At 47.6% G+C, this 27026-nt stretch overlaps 2 protein-coding genes across 4 annotated transcripts; one reads left to right on the top strand and one right to left on the bottom strand.

Moving 5' to 3' along the window:
- Window positions 1-576: 576 nt before the first annotated feature.
- B3gnt2 (UDP-GlcNAc:betaGal beta-1,3-N-acetylglucosaminyltransferase 2) lies at window positions 577-24862 on the bottom strand. 2 transcript variants are annotated; one of them, XM_032916477.1, is made up of 2 exons: window positions 24784-24862; window positions 577-3112 (listed from the first exon to the last, which is right to left on the bottom strand). In XM_032916477.1, exon 2 carries the CDS (start codon window positions 3101-3103, stop codon window positions 1910-1912), a length of 1194 nt encoding a protein of 397 aa, XP_032772368.1. In that variant the 5' UTR covers window positions 3104-3112; window positions 24784-24862; the 3' UTR covers window positions 577-1909. The 2 variants fall into 2 exon arrangements, with proteins under 2 accessions (XP_032772368.1, XP_032772367.1); XM_032916476.1 differs by lacking the exon at window positions 24784-24862 and adding an exon at window positions 24236-24430.
- On the top strand, window positions 23557-25910 carry LOC116912414 (formin-like protein 8). Of its 2 annotated transcripts, none has more exons than XM_032916479.1 (2): window positions 23557-24921; window positions 25020-25910. In XM_032916479.1, exon 1 carries the CDS (start codon window positions 24058-24060, stop codon window positions 24841-24843), a length of 786 nt encoding a protein of 261 aa, XP_032772370.1. In that variant the 5' UTR covers window positions 23557-24057; the 3' UTR covers window positions 24844-24921; window positions 25020-25910. The 2 variants fall into 2 exon arrangements, with proteins under 2 accessions (XP_032772370.1, XP_032772369.1); XM_032916478.1 differs by having other exon boundaries at window positions 23557-25287; window positions 25526-25910.
- Window positions 25911-27026: the final 1116 nt, after the last annotated feature.

Here is a 27026-nt window from a genome sequence, read left to right as displayed (position 1 = left end):
GGTAGCAGACATGGGTGTTCCAAACCAGGGTTACTCAGTCCAGGGCAAGTCAGTAAAATGGTTTGGTTGATCTCAGGGAGGACTTGGAGGAAGGGCACGAAGGTGCTAGTTGACAGGAAGGGAAGCAAGTGCAAAGCCACGGCTGGAAGGCCTGGGACCTTCTTGCAGACACATGGGATGCAGAGGCACGGAGGTGCCAGGTGCTTTACAGCTGAAATGCGGGTCATTAATTCCATCATGGCTCTGGAGGTAGAGGGAGGAGCAGCTCTAGGAGTTCCAGGCCAGCCTGGTCAACATACTGAGCCCCAGGACAGCCAGGACCCCATAGAGACCCCCTCAAAACAAAAAGAAACAAAAAAAGCCGGGATGGCGCAGCCGTCAGGAAGACACAAACAGCGCATTTTGTGTCTCCAGTGGGAGGTGCTTTTGAGATTAGAGATGACTAACCCATAGAGACAGATTGATACTTGATATAATGAGTACTTGTAATGGTTTCTGGGAAAGATAGCCCAGGGAGGATGTCATAAAACACAGAAAAACAAGGACAGAAAGATTATCACTCATTACACACGACGATTAAAAAATACAATTACTTTATTTCCACTTTTTTTTTTCCCAGTCCCCAGTAGCACAGAGGAGAACCCTCTAAAGCACAAAAAATATTTCAAGAGAGCACGTTACAAGAGAAGAGTAAGCGATAATTTGGCAGAACTTTATTTTCTCTAGCAGTTCATACCCCCCCAATCCAAATTTGATAATTCAAAAATAATAGTTAACTTTATTTAACATGTTACAGCTTGACATTTAAAACATCATGCTAGGGGCTGTATCTGGGAGGAGACAGGAGAGGTGTGTATGCAATCAAAAAAAAACATTGTATGAAATTCTCAAAGAACTAATTAAAAAATGAGGAAAAAAAATAAAATCATGCTCTAGTTAAATATTTCACAAACAACACTGTATACAAATAAAACATTACACAAAATATTTTTTTTTTAAGAAAATGTTTTGGTCTTTGATCTAAACAATAAATAAAAACACTGGCAACCTCCACTTAGATCGGGAGGCGCCGCTACCCAGGAGAGTTTTATCTAAGGAATGAACATGGGACAGAGAATATGGCAAGAATAGAACCTGGGAGTTTTAAGCTGACAAACCACTTAGGAAAATGCCTGCAGATTCTCTCTCCTCCAGTTCCGAAGTCACGAACGCTTCCAGGGCCCACGCTGAACACGCACAGACCCGTATGGCTGTCAGGCTACTCAGTCTTTAGTTGGCCATTAGGGAATCACACTCACGATTTTCAAAATACTAAAATTAGGTTAACTACCACGATGCCACCCAGGAAACCAAACACACGGGAGCTACGCGCGCCGCGTGGCCTCCCTCGTGTGAAGGAAGTAGCAGTTTCTAGTAACAAAAGCCAATACTGCCGGGTGACGGGGAGGGCTGACGTCGGTCCACTTTCTAGGCAACTTTAAAAATCCATCAAAATCTTACGAAAATAAATAGAATTCCGTCGCACCAAACCACCAGGTCGTGTCCTACGGAATCTTGGTTTATATAATCTGGCATCTGTCCATCCATCCATCCTTAAAGTGGAAACAGGAGCACACCACATACAAGAACAACAACAAAAAATGTTCACGGTCAACTTCTGGAGGAGGAAAGAAAAAGCAGAAACTGAGGACCGGCAGCCAGAGAAGGGCGGTAACCACGCACCCTGCCTCGGTGACTTATCTTCCTCCGTTTTCTTTCCCTCGTCACAGGCGAGGGGCTGGGGACTTGGAGGCCCCGGGGCTACCTACTCATGAAGGCTAACGGCTCACACAGAACTTGCCTACTGTGGAAACACACCATGGGAACTAGTCAGGCTAGGCCTTTCTGTGAAGAGTAGCTCACGCGTATCCTAGCATTTTAAATTAGGACTTTGCAACTGAGACCAGATATCAATCATCTCTTGAGGTTTTCTGCTGTGTACTAACATTAGATCTATATATGAACAAATATTTTTCTTATTTTTCTCTTCAATATCAAATGTCCTGAAGCCTTTGTGTTTCTCCGGAACAAGACCCAGTTTCTGAAGGCACATTCCAGTATAAACGTCATCGATGGGGTAGAGGTGGACCCGGTCAGTTACATTGTAAAGCCTCAAGGCCAGCGGGCCAGAGTACAGAAACCCACCGCCCCCTGCATACGGTGGGTAGACCCCAGTGTAGAAGACTTCTGGGATGTAGTACTTCAGTTTCTTATCCCGATGGGGCCCAGCATTGTGGATCACGTCACCTATGAACAAGTCTTTGGCTTTGCTCTTGGATAAGCTATTCAAGTAATTCAGGATGTGATGGGTGTTCACGAACACGTCATCATCACCCTTGAAGACAAACTCGGCGTCTGGACAGGAAGTGCTCACCCACCTGAGAAACAGTACTTCCTTGAGAGACAGGTTGAAGAATGTGTCTCGATAGTTCCACATGAGGATGTCCTGGTGCTTCTCACTCTCGAACTTCAGCATGTCCGAGAGGTCAGGGTGGTTGTCCTCTGGGGGTGTCTTGCCCAACAGGAAGACCCTCACCACGGTCTGGTTCCCTACGTTGGTCTCTCGGCCCCAGGATTCCCGAATTGCTTGCCTTCTGGCGAAATGTGGAATGAGGGACTTTATCGCCAACAGTAGGAAGGGCTTCTTTGCACACTTCTTCGGTTGATCTATGAGCAGCGAGTAATTTCGGCATCTCAAATACAAGAGAAAGTCTTTAAATCTGTCCGGCAGATTATTAAAATCTGTCACAGCTGTCATGACTGTCGAGTCCGGTTCACAATAGTTCAGGTGACTTGTGTTTGGAGATGTGAACAGATCCCCCGTCTGATTGGCTACCCTGTTCAAGATGGGATTGTACCACCTGTTGAGCTTCTCCTGCTCCCTATTCCAGTACGCTCGGGGAAGGCTGGACAGCTTCCAGAACTTCTCCTTCGGTATTATCACTCCCCCCTTCCCATTCTTGTCTTGGCTACTGCTTTTGGAGACTTCCACAATCAAATAGATGAAGACATTTGCCGTCATCAGGATGCCCAGCAACCTTACTCTTCGACGCCCCACACTCATTTCTCATATCTGGGAAAGGAAGGAGAGCGTGTGTTAGTTAAGTGAATGATGCCCACGGGCGTTAGGCTAAGCATGGCGACACACGCCTTTCCCTCCAGCACACAAGAGGCAGAGGCAGATGAATCACCCAGTTCCGGGCCAGCCAGGACTACACAGTGAGACCCATTCTTTATTTATTTTTTTTAAAGGAAGTCTTCCTAAGAACAAACGTTTCTAGAATAAGGACTCTGGACTCAACAGTTCTGGTTTCAAATTAAATCTCAACTTCTCCACCTACAAAGGGGGTTGGTTGCACAAACTATGTAATTTTCATATACAGGGTTTTTGAAATCCCGCCTGGGCCACTACGATCACTATGTAAGTAAGTAACGGTTAGCGTATTTTAGACACTTGGAGGGCAGAAGCAAACAAGGTACATCATACAAATCAGAGCTCTGCACACGAACTCACCTACAATTCATAACAACGGATTTTTAGTTCTGTGACTCAATATGTACACACACACACACATAACATTGTTGTAAGTTACATGTTACGGTATGTACAGTGTTATGTAAGTCACTCTAAATTTCCGTCATTTAAAAACGCAGACCCAACCCTGAATTATGTCCTAACCTACCGATGTAAAAAAATGAGAATTGGTGGTTTTGAGGTCATTGGCTTCTACAGAGAATCCCAAAGTGACAAAAAGGGATTTTGTTGTGCCAAGAACACTGTGAGACTACTCTACTATGGCAGCTCAGTTCCTAGAAAGTCAGGATTACTTGTATCTCTTGTAATATATCTAGCAGTGTGTAAAGAGCCAGCTTCAGTGAAGCCCTCCATACTAGAGAGACACAGACTGCGTAAATACACAAGAGACAGCCCAGCAGTTAAGAGCCCTTGCTGTTCTTGCAGAGGACCCAGGTTTAGCTCCCAGCACTTACATGTCAGCTCACAATTCCAGTTCTGGGGGATCTAATGTCCTCTTCAGGCCTTCTCAGGCACTACTTACCCACATGTTACACGCACACACAGATAAGAAACAAAGTAATCAAAAATAAAGCTAAGTATATGAAAGGAAACAAGCCTGCCTGTACCAAACATTGCCCTTCCCGATCTGCCAGCAATGCCGTGTAAGGACTATTTTCCTGGTGTCTACAATGTTGCCCACAATGTAAGGAAAGGAGGGATTACCAGAGAGCATGGGAGCCTAGAGCACTAGGAGACACCTCCATTCCCAGTACGTAGAGGCTAAGGAAGGAGACTGCAAGATCAAAGTCAACCTTGGCTACCTACTGAATTCCAAGCCATCCTGAGCTACAAAAGACTCTCTTAACGACAAACTAAACATGTCCCCAGGAGAATGTGTCAGATTAGTCACAAATGCACCATTTAAGACTTGAACATCCAAGAACTCTGTCATCTGGAACCAAAACCTCCAGATACCAAGGCCATTCAATAAGTTAAAGAGTTTGTTTGGGGATAGTTAATTTAGTTTTGGGACACAGGGTCTTGCTACAATGTTTGGGCCCAAATTCCAAAGCTCAAATGCACAGGACCCTCCTGAGTGTCTCCTTGGTTACATTTAAGCCACTGCACTCAGGAAAGGGATACACTCAAACAGGTAGCCTTCTGTCACTGTTTGACAGTGACTTCTGCCACCCCCACCCCACCCCTGCCCCAGCCAGTAGAAAGGAAAGCTGCCATATACCACAAGAAAAAAAATGTAAAACAGGTCTTACTTTTTAATAGTTTTATAGCATTCCTGGTCACACGGTCTGAATGATATCTAACTGTTCACACCCTTCTCAGGTCAATTCTGTTCAGAAGATTTCAAGTAAATCTTACAAAATCTAGGCCGTATCTGATGCTGACTGAGAATTAATCATTTAACTTAGAAAACAAAAAAAAACAGATACTTTTAAAGCCTGACTTTTTTTTTTTTTTTTTGAAATAAGGTCATACATAAAACTCAGGCTGCCTTCGAACGTACTACGTAATCAAACATAACCTTTTAATTTCCAATCTTTCTGCCTCCACATCCCAAGGACTGAAATTACAGGGATGGGCCACCACCCCCAACTCAGTCCTTCCGAATGACACGTTTCGAAAGTAAGTGGTTCCCACTATTTCTCAAAGCTTTCGTTATTACTTCAGGTGATGAGTGTTTACCCGCATGTATTCATGTGCGTCACACTCGTGCCTGTGCCTAGGGAGGCCAGAGGATGGCAGAAGATTCCCCTGGGACTGGAGTTATAGATGATTATGAACTGCTCTGTGAGTGCTCTTACTCACTGAGTCATCTCTCCAGGCCTTCCCCAAACACACACACATGCATGCACACACATGCACACACACATGTGCATGCATACACGTGTATGCACACATGCATGCATGTGCATGCATACACACATGCACACGCACATGCACGTACGCTTACACATGCATGCCCACGCATACACACGCATGCACATGCATGCATACACACACGCACACACACTAGTTCACTCACAGGCTGGCTCGCTCACACACGCACGCACAAGTGCACTTCCCTCAGAACGACTAAGTCTTTTGCTTGTGAGCTCTTTCTCCTCTGCAAGCTGTAACGAGGAAACGTTCGGGAATGAACGGAGAAAACGATCACGAAGCAAACATAGGGAAGGGTGCTCAGAGCAAACCAAGTACTCACTGTGGTTACAGGTGAAGGCTCATTGCTAGACACAGATTTCCAACGCAGCAAACTAACCGAGATACAGTAAATAAAAGGTTTACAGAACAAAACAGAAGCACGCACACTACTTCAGCATGGCAGGCTATGAAATTCCAGTGCTAGTCTCCTAAGATGCACTGTAAATGGAAGGAAAATGACTACAGGTAAACCAATTAATTGCACACCAGGGCTGTGGGGCCAGGGATAACTGGGATCCAGTTTGATCCACGTGACATTTGTCGGAAGTCTACCAATCCTTCTTTTCTTTTCTTTTTTTTTTTTTTTGGAGCTGGGGACCAAAAACCTAGGGCCTTGCGCCACTACGCTCTACCACTGAGCTAAATCCCCCAACCCCCAATCCTTCTTTTAAAACATCACCTAATGAATTAATTACATAGGAGTGTTTTGCCTGCTATGTAGGTCAGTGCACAGATTGCAGAAGCTGGTAGAAACTGTAAGATCCTCTTGAACGGCAATTAAGACTGTTGTTGCTACCTACCACACATGGGTCTTCTGGACGAACCACCGACGTGCTTCACCACTGGCCACCTCCCAGCACCACTAATCCTTGGGACATGTGAATGCACTTGAAGCTCTCTGAGAAACGGTGTCTTCTCACATGCACTTGCTAAAGAGATCCATGAACTACAGAGCCTGAACCATTACCCCCCACCTCAACCCCCAGCCAAGTTCACAGGATACCATTTCACGAAGAAAATACAGGGATGAGGCAAGCGCAAAGTGTATCCTTTAAAGTGCCTGTCCTGAGCTGAGTGATGGTGGCGGTGGCGGCACACATTTAAGCCCAGCACTCAGAGGCAGGAGTTCCAAGACCACATAGGTGGAGGTCGATGGGAATATGTCTGGAAAGTGTCCATCCCTGCTGGTCATTATGCCCAGGTACCTGGGGAAGTTTAAGGTGCTGGCTCAAGAATGAAAAGGCCTGGAGTCTAGCGCTCACATCTGTGGCCTTTCGGTGGCCGTCACAGAAAGGGAACTGAGAGAGAAGAAAAAGCTCCTTCCAGGTCTCTTCAGGAAGCCTTTCTGGACAGACAAAGGCTTGGAGGCACCCTTTCCACTAATGGCAAACAGGTGTTCTTCCTCACTCACCTGAGGAGAGCGTCTCAAGTCATCATCCCCCGGAGTTAGACGTCATCTTTTACTGGGACCCAGACACTGACTCTTGTGTGGGAACTCTGCTTTTAGACTGTGACAGTAAGAGAACTTCACAGAAGAATGAGATATAAGGCAAAGATCCCATTTAAAAAAGAGAAGAAAAAGAAACTGTGGGAAAAGCTCTCGGAGTAGTTAAGTAATTCCCACTGCAGACATGAAGCCCATTTTGTGGTTTTTAGGTCCCCCGCCCCCACAGGAAGTTACATTGCTTAAAAGGAATTTAAGAAATACTGATACCAAAGTTGGAGAAATGGCATCACCCAACACTATAGGGCCCTGAATTAAAACAAAAAATTCCTACATGCAAACACCAAAGTATTAACTTTCTCCACTTCTTCCAACAGGGACAGACACTTTTCAGGATCTGCCCCCTATCTATCTGTCTGTCTGTCTGTCTGTCTGTCTCTCTCTCTCTCTGTCTGTGTGTGTCTCTCTGTCTCTCTTTCTCTGTCTCTCTGTCTCTCTCTTTCTCTGTCTCTCTCTGTCTCTCTTTCTCTGTCTCTCTCTGTCTCTCTGTCTCTGTCTCTCTCTCTCTCTCTCTCTCTCTGTGTGTGTCTTTCTCTCTCTCTCTCTCTCTCTCTCACACACACACACACACGCACACACGTTTCTCTGTGTGCCACCACTCAGCCAAGGAAGATACTTTTCAGACTTCTACACTTTAACAACAGAAACAACAACAAAGACAAAAAACAAAATCCCCCAAAAAACAAAAAAACCTTCCTTTTTTATTTTGCAGCTAGAATATCTGGAAAGGAGATACAGGGGCGAGAAAGATATTACTAAACACAGTTGCCGTGCTTAAGCTATGTGGGTACTCACAGGAAGTACAAGATACTAATGGCTGCTGGGCAGTAACACTAACTCTAACAGAGGCTGGGGTCCCACTGGGTCTCATCTGGAGGCTGTGTGGATCCCCAAAGCTTGGCTCCCACCCTCAGAGCCTCCACAGCCTCCCGTGGCCCTGTCCACATCCTTCCCTTGATGCCCACGCGTAGCTCCAAGTGCCATGTCATTTCTTAGAAAGGCTCTCAGGCATAGAAGTAAAGCAGGAATGCGTCTGTTGGCACCTGGAGCTGGCAAACCAAGCTACTGAAATGTTCTTCCCTTCGTAGACAACAGAGCACAGGAAATAGCTAGACCTGCCCAAGATCACGCAACTGCTGAACGGCTGAACTAGGACCCTATGCAAGCGGATGCAACCATGAGGAAAGAGACTAAGGAGCACTAGTCTTATTTTCAGTGGCTACTTTATTTAAAATAAGTTAATTACTAACATTTTATATTTAGACATTTCAACCCGCAAAAGTACCATAAATTAAAAATCAGATGCGAGAGGCAGGTAAGATTAGTAACATTTATTGAGTGCCTCTCATGCTGACACCTCATAAGTGAAGAAAGTTTCAGCCGGGACAGACTGCCCTGGAACCACACTATGAGGCCACAAGCCACCCTCAGCTTTCTGTGTCCTTCAGAGAGCTGGAAGTCACAGTTTCTTTTTCTTGACTTCGTTTCTTAGTTTCTTTTTCCCCACCACATGGTTGTCAAAAGTCACCAATTTCAAGACTTTCCTGTGGTACTAACCAGCAGCTGTGCAATCCTAGCCTGCAGGCTACCCACTCAGAGGAGACCATGGCACTACCACACCCTGTCAGTTTAACTGTAACCAAGACCAAGAAAGGCTATTCCAGGCCACCCAGACTCTTTCCTTTAAGGCTCCAAAACACTGGACAACTGCGATGCTTGGTTGACAGGACATCGAAAGCTACTGAAGTGCATGCTGCTGAGAGGTTCCCTACAGTTTAAAAGATAGCACCTAAGCGAGTTACTGGCCGGCAGACTCCAGAATGTCAACAGGCAGCAATGACAACCCGTTCTCACTAAGCCATGGCCACCCCACCCCACCTTTCAAGGATCTCAAGCAAATTAAGTAGACACCCAACAGCAGCTAACCAGGGAGAGCACCAGCAACACATCGAAGGCAAGGCTAAAAGCCTGAACCAAGATGCCCAGCATTTCCCCCAGTACCAAGGTGCTATGAGGCTTGGACCTTAAATGCGGAAGGCCTGGTCCCCCACTTTGCAGTGGGACCTGTAGGAAATATGTCCTAGTGGAAGGATGTTAGGGAAATGGGACCCAATCTATTCCTTTCTTCAATTCATTTCCTGTCATTGGGTGACTGGGTCCCTTAGCTGTAAGCTCCCACCATGATGTACTGGGTCACCACAGGCCCAAATGCAATGGGACACGAAGTGACTACGGTCAAAATCATGGGCCAAATAAACGTCTCTGCCTTCAAGTCTAAGTACCTGAGCACAGACATTTTTGTCACAGCAACAGAAATCTTGACGACACACGTTAGGAGCAGAAGGCAGGACCTTTCTCATAAAATAAAAGTGACCAACTCAGTCAAGCTGGGTGAGGCTAGAAGTCAAGCTTATGGCTGTACACGGAGAATGGATTAGAGGCCTCTAACGGAGCCTGGCTCGCTGCTGATCAATCCAGCCAATCTCAGAGAGAATAGGAGAGAGAAGCAAGCCCAAGCCGGATGCCTTAGCATAGATTAGCACTGTACATTCCTTGGCCTGCTGCTCTGGGAGCCTGGTGTCCCTAACACCTTCACATTCCAGGCCGTAATCTGCAGCCTGATCATTCCCAGACTTTCCTGGGTCCTGCTCAAACAGAGGCAGACACAGTTTGCAGCTAAGTGATTCTGAGGAGAGAACAGCTTCCGACAAAATGGCAGATGACAGACTACCAGGGAGGCAACCAGCAGGACCAGAAGGCCTGGGCCATTCCTACAGTTCTGCCCTAATTGGTACAAGAGGCCTGGCTAGGTTACTGCCAGAGCCAGGCAGGGAACCCCAGGAGTCTCCGTGGCATCAATAAAAGCATGTCTGCCAGAGTTTTCTGTCTGCAAGCCACAGAAGAACTACGAGTTGAGTCTAAGGAATTTCTACTTACTAGTTTTCTCCCCTCCATGACCAAAATTAAAAGGGAAAAGTATTTCCGAATAGTCAATTCGGCCACATGTCCCCACAGGCAGAAGTACAGACCAAGGCGGCTGGCAGGACATGCTCTGATCTTCGCCGTCTCTTCCCCTATAATCCAGTATGGCTCTTTTTTTTTTTTCTCAAATGGAATTTATCATTTGGGTTGGGGATTTAGCTCAGTGGTAGGGCGCTTGCCTAGCAAGCGCAAGGCCCTGGGTTCGGTCCCCAGCTCCGAAAAAAAAAGAAAAAAAAAAAAAAAGGAATTTATCATTTAAATAAAATTAATCACAGGCCTAGGCTAGAATTTATCTCGTGGCAGAGTACACCTGCAAAAGGCCCTGAATTCCATCCTTGGCACCACAAACAGAATGAAAGACGTAAGTCTACCTCTGTGTTTATCCTTCAAGTAAATACATGCAGACCATTCAGAAAGAGAAGAGAGAAGTAAGCAACAAAGGTCGCCTTGCCCTGTCTCTGATAAAGCTGGAGAGGATGGTACAGTCCTCGGTGGAAAGGTTATGTAATCTAAAAACAGGACTAGTGCCAGGCAGAGGTGGCCCACACCTTTGATCCCAGCACTTGGGAGGCAAAGGTGGGCAGATCTCTGAGCTCAAGGCCAGACTGATCTATGGAGAGACTTCCAGGACAGCCAGGGAGCCACAGAGAAACTTTGTCTCAAAAACCAGGGCTCCAGATAAATAGCCTAGACCCCCTCTCCCTGCTCAGGCTGAAAACCAGTCTGGTATCTTCCAATGTCTCCCATCAGATAATCAGAGCTACACTACTATTTACTTGACCTCTCCAAGTCTGTTTCCTCAGTGTAAAATGGCCTGATAATCTACAGACCAGCTTCTTGTCTTCAATACCTCTGGGGCTCCTGCTTCCCGGGCCAAATACTAAATACAGCACATTTCTCCAGTTTTGTTCTCGACTAAGACATTTTCATCCACCCACTGAACCTCCAAAAGGAGGACACGTGGATTAACACTTGTAACTCTTGAAACCTTGAACAGTTTCAGAATGTCTAACAGACCCAGTTTTCTCTGGTCCTGGGCACGGGGGAAAATCCCAGAATCTCTTTCTTTGTTTCTTTTTCACTGCTTGCTACAACTCTGACTCCCATGCTATCAGCCCCCTGCACACAAAGTGCCCAAAGGCAAGCATCAAGGACATGTATCCTCACTTGGCATCTTCCCCTCTCCTGGAGCTGGAATTCAAGGCCCCCATGCGTGGAACACCGGCTCGCCCTCATATCCTGTCAGGGTGTCCTACACATAGGCATCTGCTCCAGGTAGTGTGGCTTAGCACCGCTCAGCATCTGACAGTCACTAACAGCAGTGAATATAAAGCAGAAATACAAAGTATAAACGCATACAACCGTAGAAAAGTCGCTTACATGTGATTTACACAAAAGTATTTGTTTCATAAGTCTGCCTTGCTCCATTATGTACTGAAGGGGAATAGGGAGCAAAGACTCTCTGGAGTTTGGGAACCTGAGCTTCAGAAAGAGTGGTCAGTGTCAGTCTTAAGAGGAAATCTCAGGAAACATCACAATGTTCTTGGAGCCAAAAACTGACAGGCCTTCTCTCTTCAGGAGAATTCTAAGGTACTACAGGGGACCAGACCAATGCAGCTCAGGACACAGCCTAGCTGGCCATCTCACTATAGAGCCAGTCCCACAGGGCCCAGGTATATGCACACGCAGGCGGAGGGCCTCACAGCGTCACTCTGCTGCAGAGTGAGAACACAGCATTGCCAGGTACAGAGGCAAGCTGTGGCCTGGCATCTAGGAGCGTGGGAAAAGCAGCCCACACTCTAGAGACAGGACCACACGTTCACCATTCACAGACAAGAGCTCAAGAAAGAAAATCTCTATCCTGCCAGCAGAACAGGAACCATCAACGTACAGAGAGTAAAGGGAAATAGCTAACGGCCCAGATCCATTTTCAGAGGTTAGGCAACAGCAGGTGCGTCTGCAGCAGAGGCCGTAAGGAACCAACCAACCAGCGCAAGCTGACAGTCGCTGTGCCTTCAACCCAAAGTCACCTCTAACCATAATATTGTCCCTTTAACCTGGAGTTAAGGGGAGAGGCCACCAAACAAGGGCCTCCAGTGAAATTAGCAGAGACAATAAATCAGCTTTAACTGACAGCGGGGGCAGAGACAGGACCTGAGGGGGTTGTACTGTACAGCAGGGCTAATTTTAGAAGTATGGTGAGTGGCAGGGTGCACAGGAATTGGGGGTGGGAAGCAAAGCAACTGCAGACAGATGGGCTCTGGAGACACCAGGGCAGAGGGGGTAGGGGCCGGTGGACCCCGGGATTCTCCTAGTTAGAAACGGGCTGCTGGTGGCTAACCTGACAGGTTGGGCTGCCAGACAGATTACATGTTTTCTTTCACACCTCCGCTCAAGAGTGAAAACAGATCAGCTGCATCACAACGCGGAATAAACAGAGAAGGAGGGGCTCCAAAGTGAATGTCCACGGTGAACGTTGGCAGGCAGGTGCAGTTACAATGTAACGGAAACCTTTCAATGCTTAAAGCATTAAAGACATCACCATCTCTGCCGGGCTCTACCGCAGAAAGGCAGAGACACTTGGTTTCTAACGTTTTCCCCTGTAGCATAAGCTGAAAGTGTATGCAAAATAAACAGATAAAGACGAGATTTCTTTTTCTTTTTTTTTTTTTTTTTTAAAAAAAATGCAGTTGGCTTTGGGGTTCACTGGGGCATGTCTTCTGAAAAGAACAGGTGGCTGGCCTCCGCCAGGCTCTGCACATGTGTGACCACACAGGACTGTTTCCCTCTAACTGAAAAATGACACTGTGACATCTATCTTTCCACCATCTGAATATTTCAGGAAAATGTCGAAGAGGACACACGCTTTCAAAGTCATTTAGCATGAAGTACTGTGACTGCACCCACCAGAGGAAGGTCAGACTGACCTCTGCCTCTGTTCACCCAGGAACACAAGGCCACCCACTGACCTTGGACACTGTCCTTCACTTCACCAGAAGAGAACATGTCCGTTTTTTCCTTTACCACCTTCTCATGGGCTTCTTCTCAGTGTCCTTACTCTGTCCTTTGCCTAGTATTCTGTCCCGGATGTTCTCCTGTCATTTACCTTTCACAACCAGCTCTCAAGTGTGAAGCAATTAGACTGTGGAGAGCTAATCCCAGTACAGCTGAGCTTTGACCTTTGAACCGGACCCAGAGTCTGTGCTCCGGTGAGGTCTACCACCACCAACATCAAAGAGGCTAGCATACCTAATGAAGAGCAGTCTTTAATCACAGCATTTGTTGATACTTGAATGGGGCATAAACAATTCTAAGAAACCAAGGACTGAGTCTCTTATAAAACAAAACTAAAAGAAAACAAATTGAGAAAGAGATAACATACAGCAAATGACCAGCCAGGTACCAATCTCTGCCCTGAAGCCATGCGGGCTTGGGAGCAGGCATCATTCCGGCCATGGGTGGGATCCCCTGTAGGTGCTTCATGACTCATGAGTTACTCTTGGTTAGTTACTTATTCACACTACAGAATGAAAGGTTGCCAAAGGCTTAAACTAGCCCCGCCACAGACGTGTTCATGCAAACCTATTAGAACTTTCAGCCCTCAGCTCCCTCCACCAGCGGAGCCAGACAGAAGAGAACCAGTACCACAACCCAGGCTCTCCTGCCCTGAGAACAACCTGTCCGAGACAGAAAAGGTAATTAGGGACAGCACCCAGTACAGCGGCACTGAACTATTTGCCCAACAACACACATATGCATTCCTGCAAGATCGCAGCCCATCTGCAGAAAGAAACAGAGTCCTAGTCCAGGCAACCAGAGAGATTTCCTTGTAGATCCTTATAGATTTACAGAGGAAGACCAAAGTCCCCAGAGCCTCTCTATGCTGAGGTTACCCACAGGGAGAACCAACTGTCACTGTCATCCTGCAAGGAGAGTTATTGGTGACAAAGTCCTTTTCCACAGTCTATTAATTCTAGTTCACTAACAAAGTAAACCCAAAAGATCCTTGGTCTTGAACCTCTCGTCCCCTCACCTACTTTGGGGGTAGTTTTATTACTTCTTCCTTTGGCGTGTACCTGACTTCTCACTTTTTGACAACATGTCTGACAGGGCAACAGAACTCTTATCTCTAGTCAGTCTGCCACTCGCTGAGGACAAGAAGCACATGGGGCTCCAGGGACCAAGGAAAGCAAACAGGAGAACATAAAAGGAAAATTTTCCGCTGCTTTTCAGACTGGGTCTCCAAGCAGGTGGGTTTGAACTCCCTGCACAGGGACAATGACCTCGATCAGGCTCCTGGTCCTCATGACTGACCTCCCAAGAGTGCCAAGGTATGGAGCTGCTGCAGCCACCCACAGCTTTTTTTTTTTTTTTTTTTTTTTTTGGGAGCTGGGACTGAACCCAGGGCCTTACGCTTCCTAGGCAAGCGCTCTACCGCTGAGCTAAATCCCCAACCCAAATGATAAATTCCATTTGAGAAAAAAAAAAATCCCCAACCCCCGCCACCCATAGCTTTAAGGGAAGCTTACGCCTTCTGATCAAGTCTCTAACACTGCTTGGGACAATCATTCTTGGATAGTTTCATACATGGGCCACGATTTCCCTTCTAGTCCTTGGCTGGCTACTTGACAGTCCTTTTACAGTGAGTTTTGTCCAAAGACTTTTCTCCTTAATACCTCACTTGCAATTACTAGGACAACATTACTCAGTACCATCCTCAAGACAGTGGAACCTGAAAATACCTCTCAGGAAACAGTCACAATTAAATAGGTCTATAAACAAACACAGGCCCAAGGGATGGGGAAAAGGAGAAAGAAGGCAATTAAAAATTAATAAAAATGCACAAGCGTAGATTACAGCACTGGACTAGAAACAGATCCCATCATATAAAGTGTGTAATTGCTTCTGGAAATAAGCAGGCCACTGATCTTGGCTTGGTAATCTTGGAGTGGAGGTGGGCTGGGGGCTGGGTACCCATTTCTATAGACTCATACACTCTTGTGCTTCAAGGGTTCTGATGCTCTTTTCTAATCCCAAGGAGCAAATGTGCATGTACGTACACACACACACACACACACACACACACACACACACACACACACACACAAAAACCTAAGCTATTCTCAGCTCGTACTCTATGGGCAAAGTCAGTCTTCCTCAACTCTAACAAACTATATTTGGTAAGTCCTATGCTCTGTGAGATCTAGTTTGAGAGCATCTCAAACATTGTGTTTATTTTAAGTAACCTAATAAACTGCTTTGGGAAGTCTTAACTTCTCTTGCTGTCAGGATGAAGGCATCCAGTAACACGTTTCCCCAAAAGAGAACACGTCCTTGGTTACTGTGAAGAAGACACCAAGGGAAATAAGAGACCACCGGCCGAGACTCCAGAACTCTGAGACTTACTGTATTACAGTCTCTTAGAGGACAGCGACCTGACTCTTCTAAAAAAACAGGCGTGAGAACTGGGGATGTGGCTCGGCTGGATGACTGCTTGCCCAGACTGCCAGAAGTCCTGGGTTTGATCCTTAGTACCACGCAAACTAGGTGGGTTCACACTCGCCTGTGGTCTCATTGGGAGCAGAAACCGGAAGACCAGAAGTTCTTCACTACACAGTAGATCCAAGGTCAGCCAGGGGTCAAGCAAAACCCTAGGCACGGAAACCCTAGCAGAGCCTGGCAGTGCAGCACAGTAACAGGGCACTTGTCTAGCATACCCAGAACTCGAGCGCCACTCTTAGCAAGGCGAAGCAAACAAAGATAAGAGAACTCATTACTTGGTGTGTTCATTTTAGCCCCCGTTTTCTTTGGTTTTCTTTAGGGAGAAAAACGTAAACAACAAGTCCCACTCCTAAGTCTTCACTGTGCTCCTCCTAGCTGTAGATATAACCCAGGACCCACAGAAGACTTAAGTCAAGAAAATGGTTACTAAGTCTCCTCCCTCACTTTAGGGAGAAACTGACCCCCTCTAAGGTCAGAAACTTGGCTGAGGGTCTGACTTCTGAGAGAAGCAGATGCAGCAAGAAGAACTAGAAACCTATTCTCTGCCCTCTGCCCTTGACTGAGCAATAAGTAGCAGCTCGTTGGGCAGATAGCCATCCCCCCCATGAACTCTCAGGGACTTGACTGCCATTCACCCAGGAGTGCCATTGCCACTCTCAAGGCCTCTTGCTTCTTAGTTCTACCCCATCCCTGAAGGGCCAGGCTCACCCTCTGCTCTTTTCTGTGGACACTGGACAATCACCCAACAGAGGAGGAGTCCATCCCTCTAAGAAAGAGAAGATCCGGTCCCTGAATGAACATTCCCTACCAGGCCCGTTTCCCCGAACAGAATGGCTCTAGGAAAGCCAAGACTGGCTCTGAGCCAAGAGAGGCAGACTGTACACGCCACCTCAAGAGCCCTAAAGCATGGATGCTCTCCTAGCACCCCACCAGGAAAGCCAGGCATTCATTCTTCCCATGCGTCCAGCAGCCTCTGCTCTATGGTATGGGACCACCCATCCATCTCCTTCCGGAAGACTATTCTGAGGGCATGTAGCCCTGGGGTGACACAAACAAGCCACCCTTCCCCCTCAGGCTCACCTCTGAATCCTCTCTACCCTCTTGGATATGGCTTAGACTTCACCTACTTACGGAAAGGTATCTGAAGACTGTCTTGGCTACAATCTTTAAATAGTTGCATATAGATTTAAAATAGGGACACTTTGGCCTTTCATCCAAACGTCCTGTGAAGGGGGTGGGGTGGGGTGGAGAAATCATTCAGTCATTCAACTATGACTAACAGCTACATATTTAAAGAGGTGAAACAGTAATGTATCTTTCTCTGGCTACTCACCAAGGAAAATTGGTGTTCATTCAATATATGGGCACACTGAGGAACTGACTGGAAACTCGGCCTCTTTGAGTAAGTAATTCCCATCACCTGAGTACTAAATCCTAGCATGTACTACTATAGGAACCAGGGCTACAGCAATCCATCGTCCGGGGCATGAAGGGGTTTTATATGCCTCACCCTACCCAGGGCACTTCCCTCTCCCCTCAGAGCCTGCAGCTGACAGGATATGGGCAGGGTGGGGCGAGGACAGGATTGCCAGAGGCTTCACCACACTACAGGACATGAAATTTTCCATTATAAAGAGCTTTTTCTTTTTAGTAGAAGACCCAACAGAACCTTGAGAACAAAAAACTCAAAAGAAAACATTCAGTTAAAAATAGGAGTATATTTTTAGTTAGAAATAGGAGATATTTTAAGTTCATTTGAAGAGAAGGTAATTCCTTATGTGGCAAGAAATAGTAAAGTGGTTGCCTCTCATTTAAACAAGCAAAGTAAACAGGGTACAACGGGTGCCTATCAAAGCCTCAGATGATGCCTCCAAAAGGGGCTTGGCACTCAGTTTATCTTACAGAGCCTGATACACTAACACAGTGCAGGACTAGGGTCACAGTGTCTCTTTAACTTGTTACTTTAATTGTATCCCTTTCTATTGTTTTGGGGTTTTTATTTTTTTTCTAAGTATTTCTCATGTTTGGTTGAATTCTCCACTACAGAGCTCCAAGATTAAGAGGGTAGCCTCTGTTTATAAACTGACGTTGATCTTTCTGTGTGTGTGTTAGATAAATAATTCAAATAATTTGATTTTTAAATGTCACTGGGCTTCCCTTGACAACCCAAGGCCAGACCTAAAGTCTGTAAGAGCACAGACTTGGAGCACTCATTCCACCCGGGTGTGAATGTGGCCCCAGGGGGCCTGAAGACAAGGTCCCAGTAGACCAGGCTGGACCAAAACTCAGGGATCCTTCTGCCTCTGCTTCCTGGTGGTGCTAGGATTAAAGTTGTGCTCACCAGCTGGTGCTGAGATTTTCCTCGGTTTTGTTTTGTTTTGTTTTGTTTTTAGTCCCCAGAGGGGCAGGAAACACTGCCCTTAAACAGTTGCCCATAGTTACCAAAATGCTTGTTATCAGCCCCAGAGTCAAAACCACCTTCAATCAAATCTCTACTGGGCTGGTTGGTCATGCTACCTGACCCAAGGTCAATGCCCTCCCCACTAGGGTCTGTCTGGGTCAAGCAGCAGTCTCAATTTCTGCTCTCTCTGATAGTCACAGACATGCCCTCCTCCTTGCTGGTGCTCCCAGCCCTACTTCCCAGCTAGCCTGCCATAGTTCTTGCATTCTGACTTACAAGCCCAACACAGATTGACATGACTTCAGCACCCCGACACACACCTCTTCTTTCTCCTGACTTTGGCAGCCTTGGATCCTAGCCAGAGTCCTCAAAATGGGAACAAATGTCAGTCCCTGCTGGGCTTTCCCTTAGCAGACACTCTGGTCCCTGAGTCCCTCTTAGATACCAACCGAAACTCTACCCAGTCAGACCTTCCCCAAGGTTCACTCTTCTCCACGTCTTCATGCTTCATGTTTTTAAATGCCACCCCCCTCACCGAGTCAGGTTTTTTCCCACCTCTAGACTCTGTCGAATGAAACGTACACTTTAATCCTGGACCACTCCTGGGACACTCAATTTTCCCATTCTAAAACCAATGAGGTAGGTGGACAAATACCAACATGCCTAAAACAGACAGAGGCTGGGGAACAAGCTAACGCTGATGGCCAGGGAGAGCAAGGCAGGACCAGTAGCCCTACAGGGAGTGGTAGGCACAAGAGCCAAAAGGAAGGATGGTGATGGATGGAGAGGGAGCAAAGGTAGATATTCTGGGAGACCCCAGAACTGCTAATATATCCCAAAAGAACAGGAGGAGTCTGCACAGAAGTGACCTCCAGATATTTCAGTTGTTAAAGGATCCCTCCAGCTCGTGAGACCACATAGAATAACAGGAAGCAGGCAGTCTACAGATCACAAACTACCCCAGCCTCCAGTGTGCCTCCTCTCTGCCTCAAGCTCATTTTCCCTTCAACAATTGCAAAATCACTCAAAAGCATTCACTGGCCCCCACTACCTCCCAACTGTCTCTGCATGGTCACCAAGGTTGTTCACCTCGCCTGTTCTCCAAAGCTGGGGTGTGGAGCGGGCGTTCCTCTGACCTTGCCTGTTTGAGCCTCTCGCTGTGTCTTCTGTATCCCTCAGCCCTCCGGCTGCTTTCTCCGCTCCTGAAGTGTTTTTTGTTCATTATTGTGAGGTGAAGTCTCAATGCCACTTCCTCAGGAAGCCTTTCTTGTCTGCTCCCAGCGTTTGTTGTAACGCTGTGTGGAAAGACTCAACCCAATGGCACAAAGGGGGCCCAGACCATAGCGATCTGCCTGCAAACACAACTGCCACAGACAGCCGTACAGACAGCCGTCACCTCTCAAACAATGTGCCAGCTTCTGTGTGGACAGGGTCTCAAGCTAGGCACCCTCTAAGGCAGACCGATGAGTGTCAATGTCGCCTAATCCAGCAAGATGCTTTTTCTGGTCATTCCAGAAGTGCTGAAAAACACAGAAGTGAACTCCCAGACATGAAGTCAGTGACAGGTCAGTATCCTTAACTTGCCATGCAGCCAAAGGCAATTTCCTTTAGGATTTCCTGAATTTTGTTTCTATGTAAATGTAAGTAAAAAAAGATGCTTTTAGGAGAAAAGTAAAAACAAAACAAACAAAAAAAAAAAAAAAAACAGCAAAGTATCAATCATCCAAGTTGCATTTAAAGAATGAGACATGTCCATTAACACTGGAGGGTGGTTTAACCGGACCGAGTGAGGCATGCAATTATAACAAGTGCAATGTGCTCTCACTTTGCAACAATTCATTCACAAAGCATGAAGTGGTAAAGACTGTCTTAGCACTTAGGCACTGAGTCAGGGCTCTTCGGGAGTTCTAGCAACTCACCTTTTACAAGCTGGCTCATACCAGACAGGTGTCCAAACAGCTCTGGGCCAGGCAACCAAGTGTGGATCCTCAGAGATAAATCAACGAAAAATAAGAGGTCATCAACTTTAAGGACAAATCTTATTTCAACTAAATGCCACAGAGCAAGACCTATATTAGCCAGGTGTGGGGACATGTACTTTTAGTACCAGGACATGGGAGACAGAGGAAGCTGGGTCTGAGTTTGAAGATCAGCCTGATTTACTCACTGAGTTCTAGGACAGTCAGGGTGGAGAGGGTGTTTGAGACTGTCTCAAAACAGATTTATTAGCTTTTATAGTGACATAGTTTATTTAAACAGAGAAAATACAATTCCTTAGGTTATCCCCCTCTCGGGGGATCTGCATGTATGAGTACATGTATGTGAGCACCAGCCATGGAACAGAAGCAAAGGTCAGAAGACAACTTGTGGGAATTGCTTCTCTCCTTCCCCCTCAAGAGGGGTTGATGACAGGCACCCTCAAACTCACTGAGGATCCCAGCAGCCCAGGAACCTTAGCTGTATGGTTCACTTTAATTTTCCTAGCATCTCATGTTGAGAAAACTAAGATTCAGGGAGGCCAAGCAACTTACCCACAGTCACACGGCTAGGGGCAAAACCAGTTTCCAAATCCCACGGGGTTATAAAACACTACATATGCTACAGCTGATTCTGATCAACTGGAAGATAGATAGGTAAAAACCAATTTCTGGGGCTGCAACATCTCCAGTGACATCACCCTTCAAGGTGAGCTCCGTTAGAAAAGGAGCACTGAAGCCTAGAGAAGCAGTTCAGGCTTCTACTGCCTAACATAAACATACAACTCACACTATGCCTCACTAACTAAAGGGAAAACCTCAGCTCTCCAAGTTCATGCTCCTAACCACCTTGCCTTAGCACAGCTCAGGGAGCCTGCCTATAGTCTTAGAACTGATTGCCATGATTAATGAGTCTGTTTTTTAAGGGGAAAGAAAAGAACGTCTAGTAAGCCATATACATTGTAACCACACCAGACTGAAAGCTATAAACAAACCTAGTTTAAAATGTAACAATGAGGGCTGGAGAGATGGCTCAGTGGTTAAGAGCACTGACTGCTCTTCCTAAGGTCCTGAGTTCAAATCCCAGCAACCACATGGTGGCTCACAACCATCTGTAATGAGATATGATGCCCTCTTCTGGTGTGTCTGAAGACAGCTACAGTGTACTTATATATAATAAATAAATAAAATATTTAAAAAAAGAATTTAAAAAAAATGTAACAATGAAACGTGTCAAGTATCAATTGCTTGACTACTGGGAATTGACCTACCGAATGGGGGTGGGGTGGGGAATTAAACCCTGCAGGAGAGAATGTCTATAGAGACAGAAAAAGTAATTTGAAATAGTTTCTTACATTTACATAAGGAAATGTGGACACCTAACAGTGCATAAATGTGAAAATGTGCTTTATACTTTAATCGGATACAATGTTGGTTCTCAAAGAGTTTGCATTTTGTTAACAGTAATTAAGCCAAGCAAACAAAGCAGGCAAGGAAAGTAAAAACTCACAGAAGGGGCAACATACAGTTAGAAGGAAATAGAAAGCTCAGGAGGAATAGGGTTCCCCAGTGCACAAGGAACAAATCCTCCATACACAGTAAGCGCCTCGTGCTTCCCACTCAGGCTTGGTTCAGCCTGGCAAACTCCCCAGCAGTGGATAATGATGAAATCATTACATCAATTCTCAAAAAGCCTCACCTCACAAGCACACACCTCTTATCCAAACAGTAATTGCCTCTCCAGAGAGGAATACATTCATCCGACCATTTGAATACGCTCAGCAAGTGCCTACTCCGTCCAGAAGAGGGAAGGAGACAGAACTACATGGAGGGAGGGCAAGGTGGGGTGGGCTGGGGCTATGCACTGTCTCCTTTACTGATGACCTTACTGGTTGTTAAGAAATAATTACTGCTTTCAAAAGAAGTGGGGCCTCACTCAATCCACGCTTTAATCCGTAATCACCTACAAATGTCAGATGACTGATCACAACAATCTTTGACCAATTACAGAAGACCAAAAGACCTCCATGATAATTTCTGAGCTTCGGTAATTTATGTACCACCATTTATGTGTTATAATGGATTGTACTGCCACTGGGCAATGTTTGGATCTTGTTTCCTAGTATAACCCTTAGAAAACATGCTCACACATTTGAACAAACGATAGGACAAAGTCAACAGTCAATTACTGGTTCCCCCTTTCCCTTTGGAGCATAACTGTACTATGTTAGAACTAGGGAAATCTAAATTGTTTTAAAATTATTTTTTTGGTTTCCAAAACAAGCCCAGGCTGGACTTTTGAACTCAGCAATCCACCAGCCTCTACCTCTTAGTACTAGGACTAAAGACGTGTGAACCACCATGCCCCACTTTGAATTATTTTTTTCTTAAACAAGTATAATCTTCAAAACCATAAATCATCTCTATGCTCAAGGGTTTGGGGGAAAGCAATTCATAAGCAAATTATGTTTTTCTCAAAGACTACCTCTTAGGTCTCAAAAATCTGCTATTTCCGTCTGTGAAGCTTGGGTGATTTCAGGTTGGACAAATCGGACAAATCTGAAGGGTTCCACCGGATCACTGGTTTGGGGCAAGGGTAAGCTGAAGCCAGCGGGAACTTCATTATGATCTCCACATGCACTTAAGCATCTTCATTGTCCCTAAAAACAATCTTACTGTCCAAGTATCCTGATCCCAAAACTAAACAGGGGGAACAAGGCTCAAGTGGGGAAACCAACTTGTCATTTAACAGCACGTGGCAGAAACAAGATCGGTGAAGGGACTCTTAGGTTTAGCAGAGAACCCGGTATTTCATTACGTTTACCATCTACACAAAAAGACTAAATGAAGAGCGGCAGGCTGAGTCCTGAGGGGGAAAGCAGTATTCCACGTTGAGAAAGGAGTTCCGAGCAGATCTGCTGATAAACACACGGGCAACGCACGGGATTACAGTGCGGAAATTACTCGGGCGAGTTCTACCGGGCTCCTGCAATCTTTGATCTTAAAAACCTTAAAGAGCTCTAGGACCGGTGTAAAAACTCCCCGGTTCCATCAGCTTTCATAATCTCTGTTCAAAAGAAACAGAAGTTGGACTAGAACAGGCGGGAAGTGACCGGCTTGCCCCTGAGCGGATCCCCTCTCGGGTGAGCGGTCTGACCACAGAAGTGCGCTTGGGCTGGGCCCCGGTCCCGCCCTCCTATCTCACTCAGGCCCAGTGGCCTTCTCATTAACCATTCCATTTTCGTTACCATCCCATCACTTTCCGAGGCACAAATAAATACCCCGGAAGGATCGGTAATAACATGAAGCCCATTTTCACCCACTGGCTTCGAAGCCTGGAAAAGCTATGGCATGCGCAGGGGTGAGGACGGGGGACAGAAGAACAGGTTTAATCGTTCCCAGCTGTCAAGTTGAGAGTGTTGAGGCGACCATCACAGGCAGCGGGGAGCGAAGGCTAGCCACCCTGTATTTGCGGCAGGAGCGAGCCTGGGGCCAACCCGGGTTACAAAACGTGTGCATTACTTTTCAAGATGACCTCGCACGCGCGCGATGACACTAGAGAGGAGTCTCCACTGAGCTTCTTTCCCACCCAAGACCCGGAGCTCAGGGAACCCTAGGCGAGCGCAGTTAACCAGGTGCTAGGTGTTCGGTCCCCAAAAGGGTCCCGACCCGCAGGTGCGCCCACCTGCCAGTCTCGGGGCCAGCTCCCCAGGCTGTCCTGAGTCTGGTTAATCATTCAACACGGGCGGCGTGGAATATTTTTTAGAGGTCAACACGAAAGGTTCTCCCGAAGTTTCACAGAAACCAGTCTTTGGGGACCCGGAGATAACAGTGCCAGCGGATGGGGGTGGAAAGCGAGAGCCAGAGGCTCACAAACACCTGATCTGCCCCTGCGGCACCCGAGACCGGCGCAGTGCGCGGGCGGGGCAGCACATCGCCGGCGACGCTCCCCCGCCGCCCAGGCCCGCACCTCAAGCGCGGGGTGCAGCGCGGCTCAGGGTGTCACTGCCCTCTCCCTGTGGGTGCAGGAAGAGCAGAGGCCGAGCAGGTGAGAAGGTCGGGAAGGAGGTGGAGGCCCAGAAACTGGGGAGAAGGTGAGGAGACCGTGAAGGAGGAGAGAAGGACCGGGAGGTGAGGAAGCCCGGCAGGAGGAACGGAGAGACCGTAAGGAAATCCGGGAGGTGAGGAGGCCAGGGAAATGATGTGCGGAGGCCAGGGAAGTGAGACTGGGGGCGGCGAGGAGGACCCGATGGAGCGGATGCGCAGACACCGTAGGAGCCACAGAGGAGCGGCCGGGAGCGCCGGGCGCCCACACCGGCCGGAACTGGCGCGGCGGGGCGGGGACGCAGGGCCGGTGCCCACCCACCCGGCCCTACCTTGTCTAGGGACACCTCCAGCTCGGCGGGGCGGGGCGGGAGACCGCGGCCGCATCCACGTCCCAGCCGCGCGTGCGGCTCAGCCCCGCGACCGCCGCCGCTCTCGCTCCATGCGCAGTGCGCGGACGGGCGGCCCGGCGGGGTCTGGGCGGCTTCGGCTCGCCTCAGCTCCAGCACTTGTTGCCGCGGCGGCCGCTGCGCCTCACTCCCGGCCAGGCTCCCGGCACCGCCGCCGCCTGCCGCGTCCCTTCGGTCCCGCCCCCGCCCGACTCTCCAATCACAGGGCGCGCCACTGCGCGCGTCACCGCCGGGACGGCCGGGCTCCCGCCCCTTGGGCCAAGTTTGGGAAAGGCCGAACTCGAACCCTCCCGCCAGTTGGCGCCCAGGTCCCGCTGGGATGGTGCCCCGGGCCCTTTCCGAGCTCTCCGCCCCTCATTGCGCCAAGAAAACCCAAAGTTACACTGGGGCGCGCGGTCTCCAAAGACTACCCTCCCCCCGCCCCAGGAAGTAGCCTCCCCCAGAAAAACAGAAGAGACCGAGTCCCAAACCTTGCTGAGATCCAGGGACTAGTCCAAACTCTTCAGCTACCAGGGCGTGGCGCTCGGTGAGAATTTTTCTGCCAGCGCCGGCGTGTGGCTAAGCCTAGACGGCTCCGTGTGGTTGGTGAGAGGAATCCACCATGGGAGGTGAGGAGAGGGAAACCCAAGTGCACCTGACCTTTGCTCTCAGCATACACAATACCGGCAACCACCTAGATACCTGTTTGGCTTCTTCGGATCTTCAGGTTGTGAAGTCATCAGAGACATGATGAGGTTTCCACGTGGTTTCACTAATGTCCCAGGAAGCCAAGAATGCAAGATGCAGGAGGCGCTGGGTGCGGAGTTCGCACCGCGACTTCAGGAGTTGGGCTTAGCAAGGAATTTGAACGCTGACCCCCGAGGATGATGTTGGACTGGGCACCAACCACACCCAACCGCGGAGCACCCGGGACCTGGGACGCTCCGCACCTAACCCAGCGCCTCCGCAGGCTCCCCAGAGCGCTACATGCCAAGGTGAGGCCCCGAGAAAAGCCGGCGAGACCGGATGGAGAAGTTGCTCTAGTTTGTAGGTCTGGGTGAGCCGGCCTAGTCAAACTCCCTCATCGCCGAACCTGGAGCCGGGTCTCCCCAACCCCGGGCGCGCTTGGCAGCTTCCTCTCCCCTTCATCCTTATCGCTGAGGCTTCCGATCGACCCTCCGGAGATAAACACACTGAGAAGTTAACACTCCACACCTGTTTGCTTTTTTGCAGAAGGCTTCAGATGGAGTTAGCCAAAGGGAAGCCATTGACTTTCCAGCGCTGGGAAGTGGATTTCAGTCCGCTCTCCCACGACCACGGAGTGGTTACTCGCAGAAAGAAGTGCGAGTTGTCTTGGATGCGCAGAGCCACGTGGGTACGGTCATCTAGAAGAAGGAATTCTGAGTCCTTGGCTCTAGAAACGCCAAGATTGGCAGTCTGCAGACAATGTTCTCCAAAAAACCAACTTGGATTTTTATCTATTTACATAAACTGTTAACCACTGTTACCCTGGACAAGAAAGGAAGAGAAAATGTCTACTTTTCTTGACTCTGCGGGATTTTTTTTCCCCCCGCAATTATAATTCGAAAAGTCAATAAAAGAAGCATATTAGAAGTTAGGTCTGTGTGTTTGATTAACTGCAGACTGCCGTATTGATACTTAAAAATGTTGTGCGGAGACAAAGCTGAATTCTTGCCGGGCATTTTGTTGCTGTATTTCCCTTTAAATGGCTCTCGGGAGCCACCGACATGCTTTCAAGGATTGCTAAGGCAAGAAGGTTTGAGTAAAGTCAGCTGGCAAGCAACAGGGGAATAAAGCTTTGAGACTGCCACAGCTGCCAAAAGGCCCAGGCCCTGTAGTTTAAAAAAAAAAAAAAAAAAAGCATTTTCTCCACGGTGCGGTCGAGTGCACCTGGAGCTGTTCCATCGAGCTTCCACTGTGACTCAATGTTGGATTCCACACCCACTTAACTGTCCTGCTTACTGCTAGGTCACGAGGGCTCATGATCAATAGGCAGAGATAATCAATCATTCCACAAATGTGCTGTCCACCGTAGGAGCAGAACACCACCCTTAACAGTTTTCTCTTGGAGCTAATGATTAAATGAGCTAAAACCTATTTCATTACAATTATGATGTAGACCAAAAGAACAGTAAGAAGGTAGGACCATTTTGAGGGAGTCCAAGAAAAGTACTTGCTTGGTTTTTCTATTGCTTTGGTAAAACACCATGTCCAAAAGCAGCTGAAGAAGAGAGGGTTGATTTGGTTTACAGTTCATCATCAAGGGAAACTGAGGCAGGAGCTGACACAGATACAATGGAGGACCCTGCTTACTGGCTTAGCCTGCTTCCTTGTGCCACTCGGGGTGCGCTGGGTCCTCTCACATCAGATGTTAAGACAGACAGACGAGCAAACCTGCAGACCTGCATACAATCTGATGAAGGCATTTCTCAGTTGAGTTTCCTCTTCCCAGATGAATCTGTTTGTGTCAAGTTGACAAAATTTAAAAAAAAAAAAAAAACCATCCAGGACATGGAGTTTCTAGCTGCTTCTGGCTAGAAGGGGGAAGTTATAGAAATCAGCAGGGTTTGGATTTTATTCAAGGAGACATTTGAAGTAGAAATTATCTTCTAAAACTTGCATTATACTTAAGTCATTCTCTGCCCCATGAAGGAGGTGGGGGCAGGACACAGCCAGAAGGGTGTTGGTTCAGACAGCAGTAGAGAATGGACAC

This window comes from Rattus rattus, chromosome 11 (genome assembly GCF_011064425.1).
Source record: "Rattus rattus isolate New Zealand chromosome 11, Rrattus_CSIRO_v1, whole genome shotgun sequence".
Lineage (NCBI taxonomy): Eukaryota > Metazoa > Chordata > Mammalia > Rodentia > Muridae > Rattus > Rattus rattus.
This window is presented reverse-complemented; position numbering and strand designations above follow the sequence as displayed.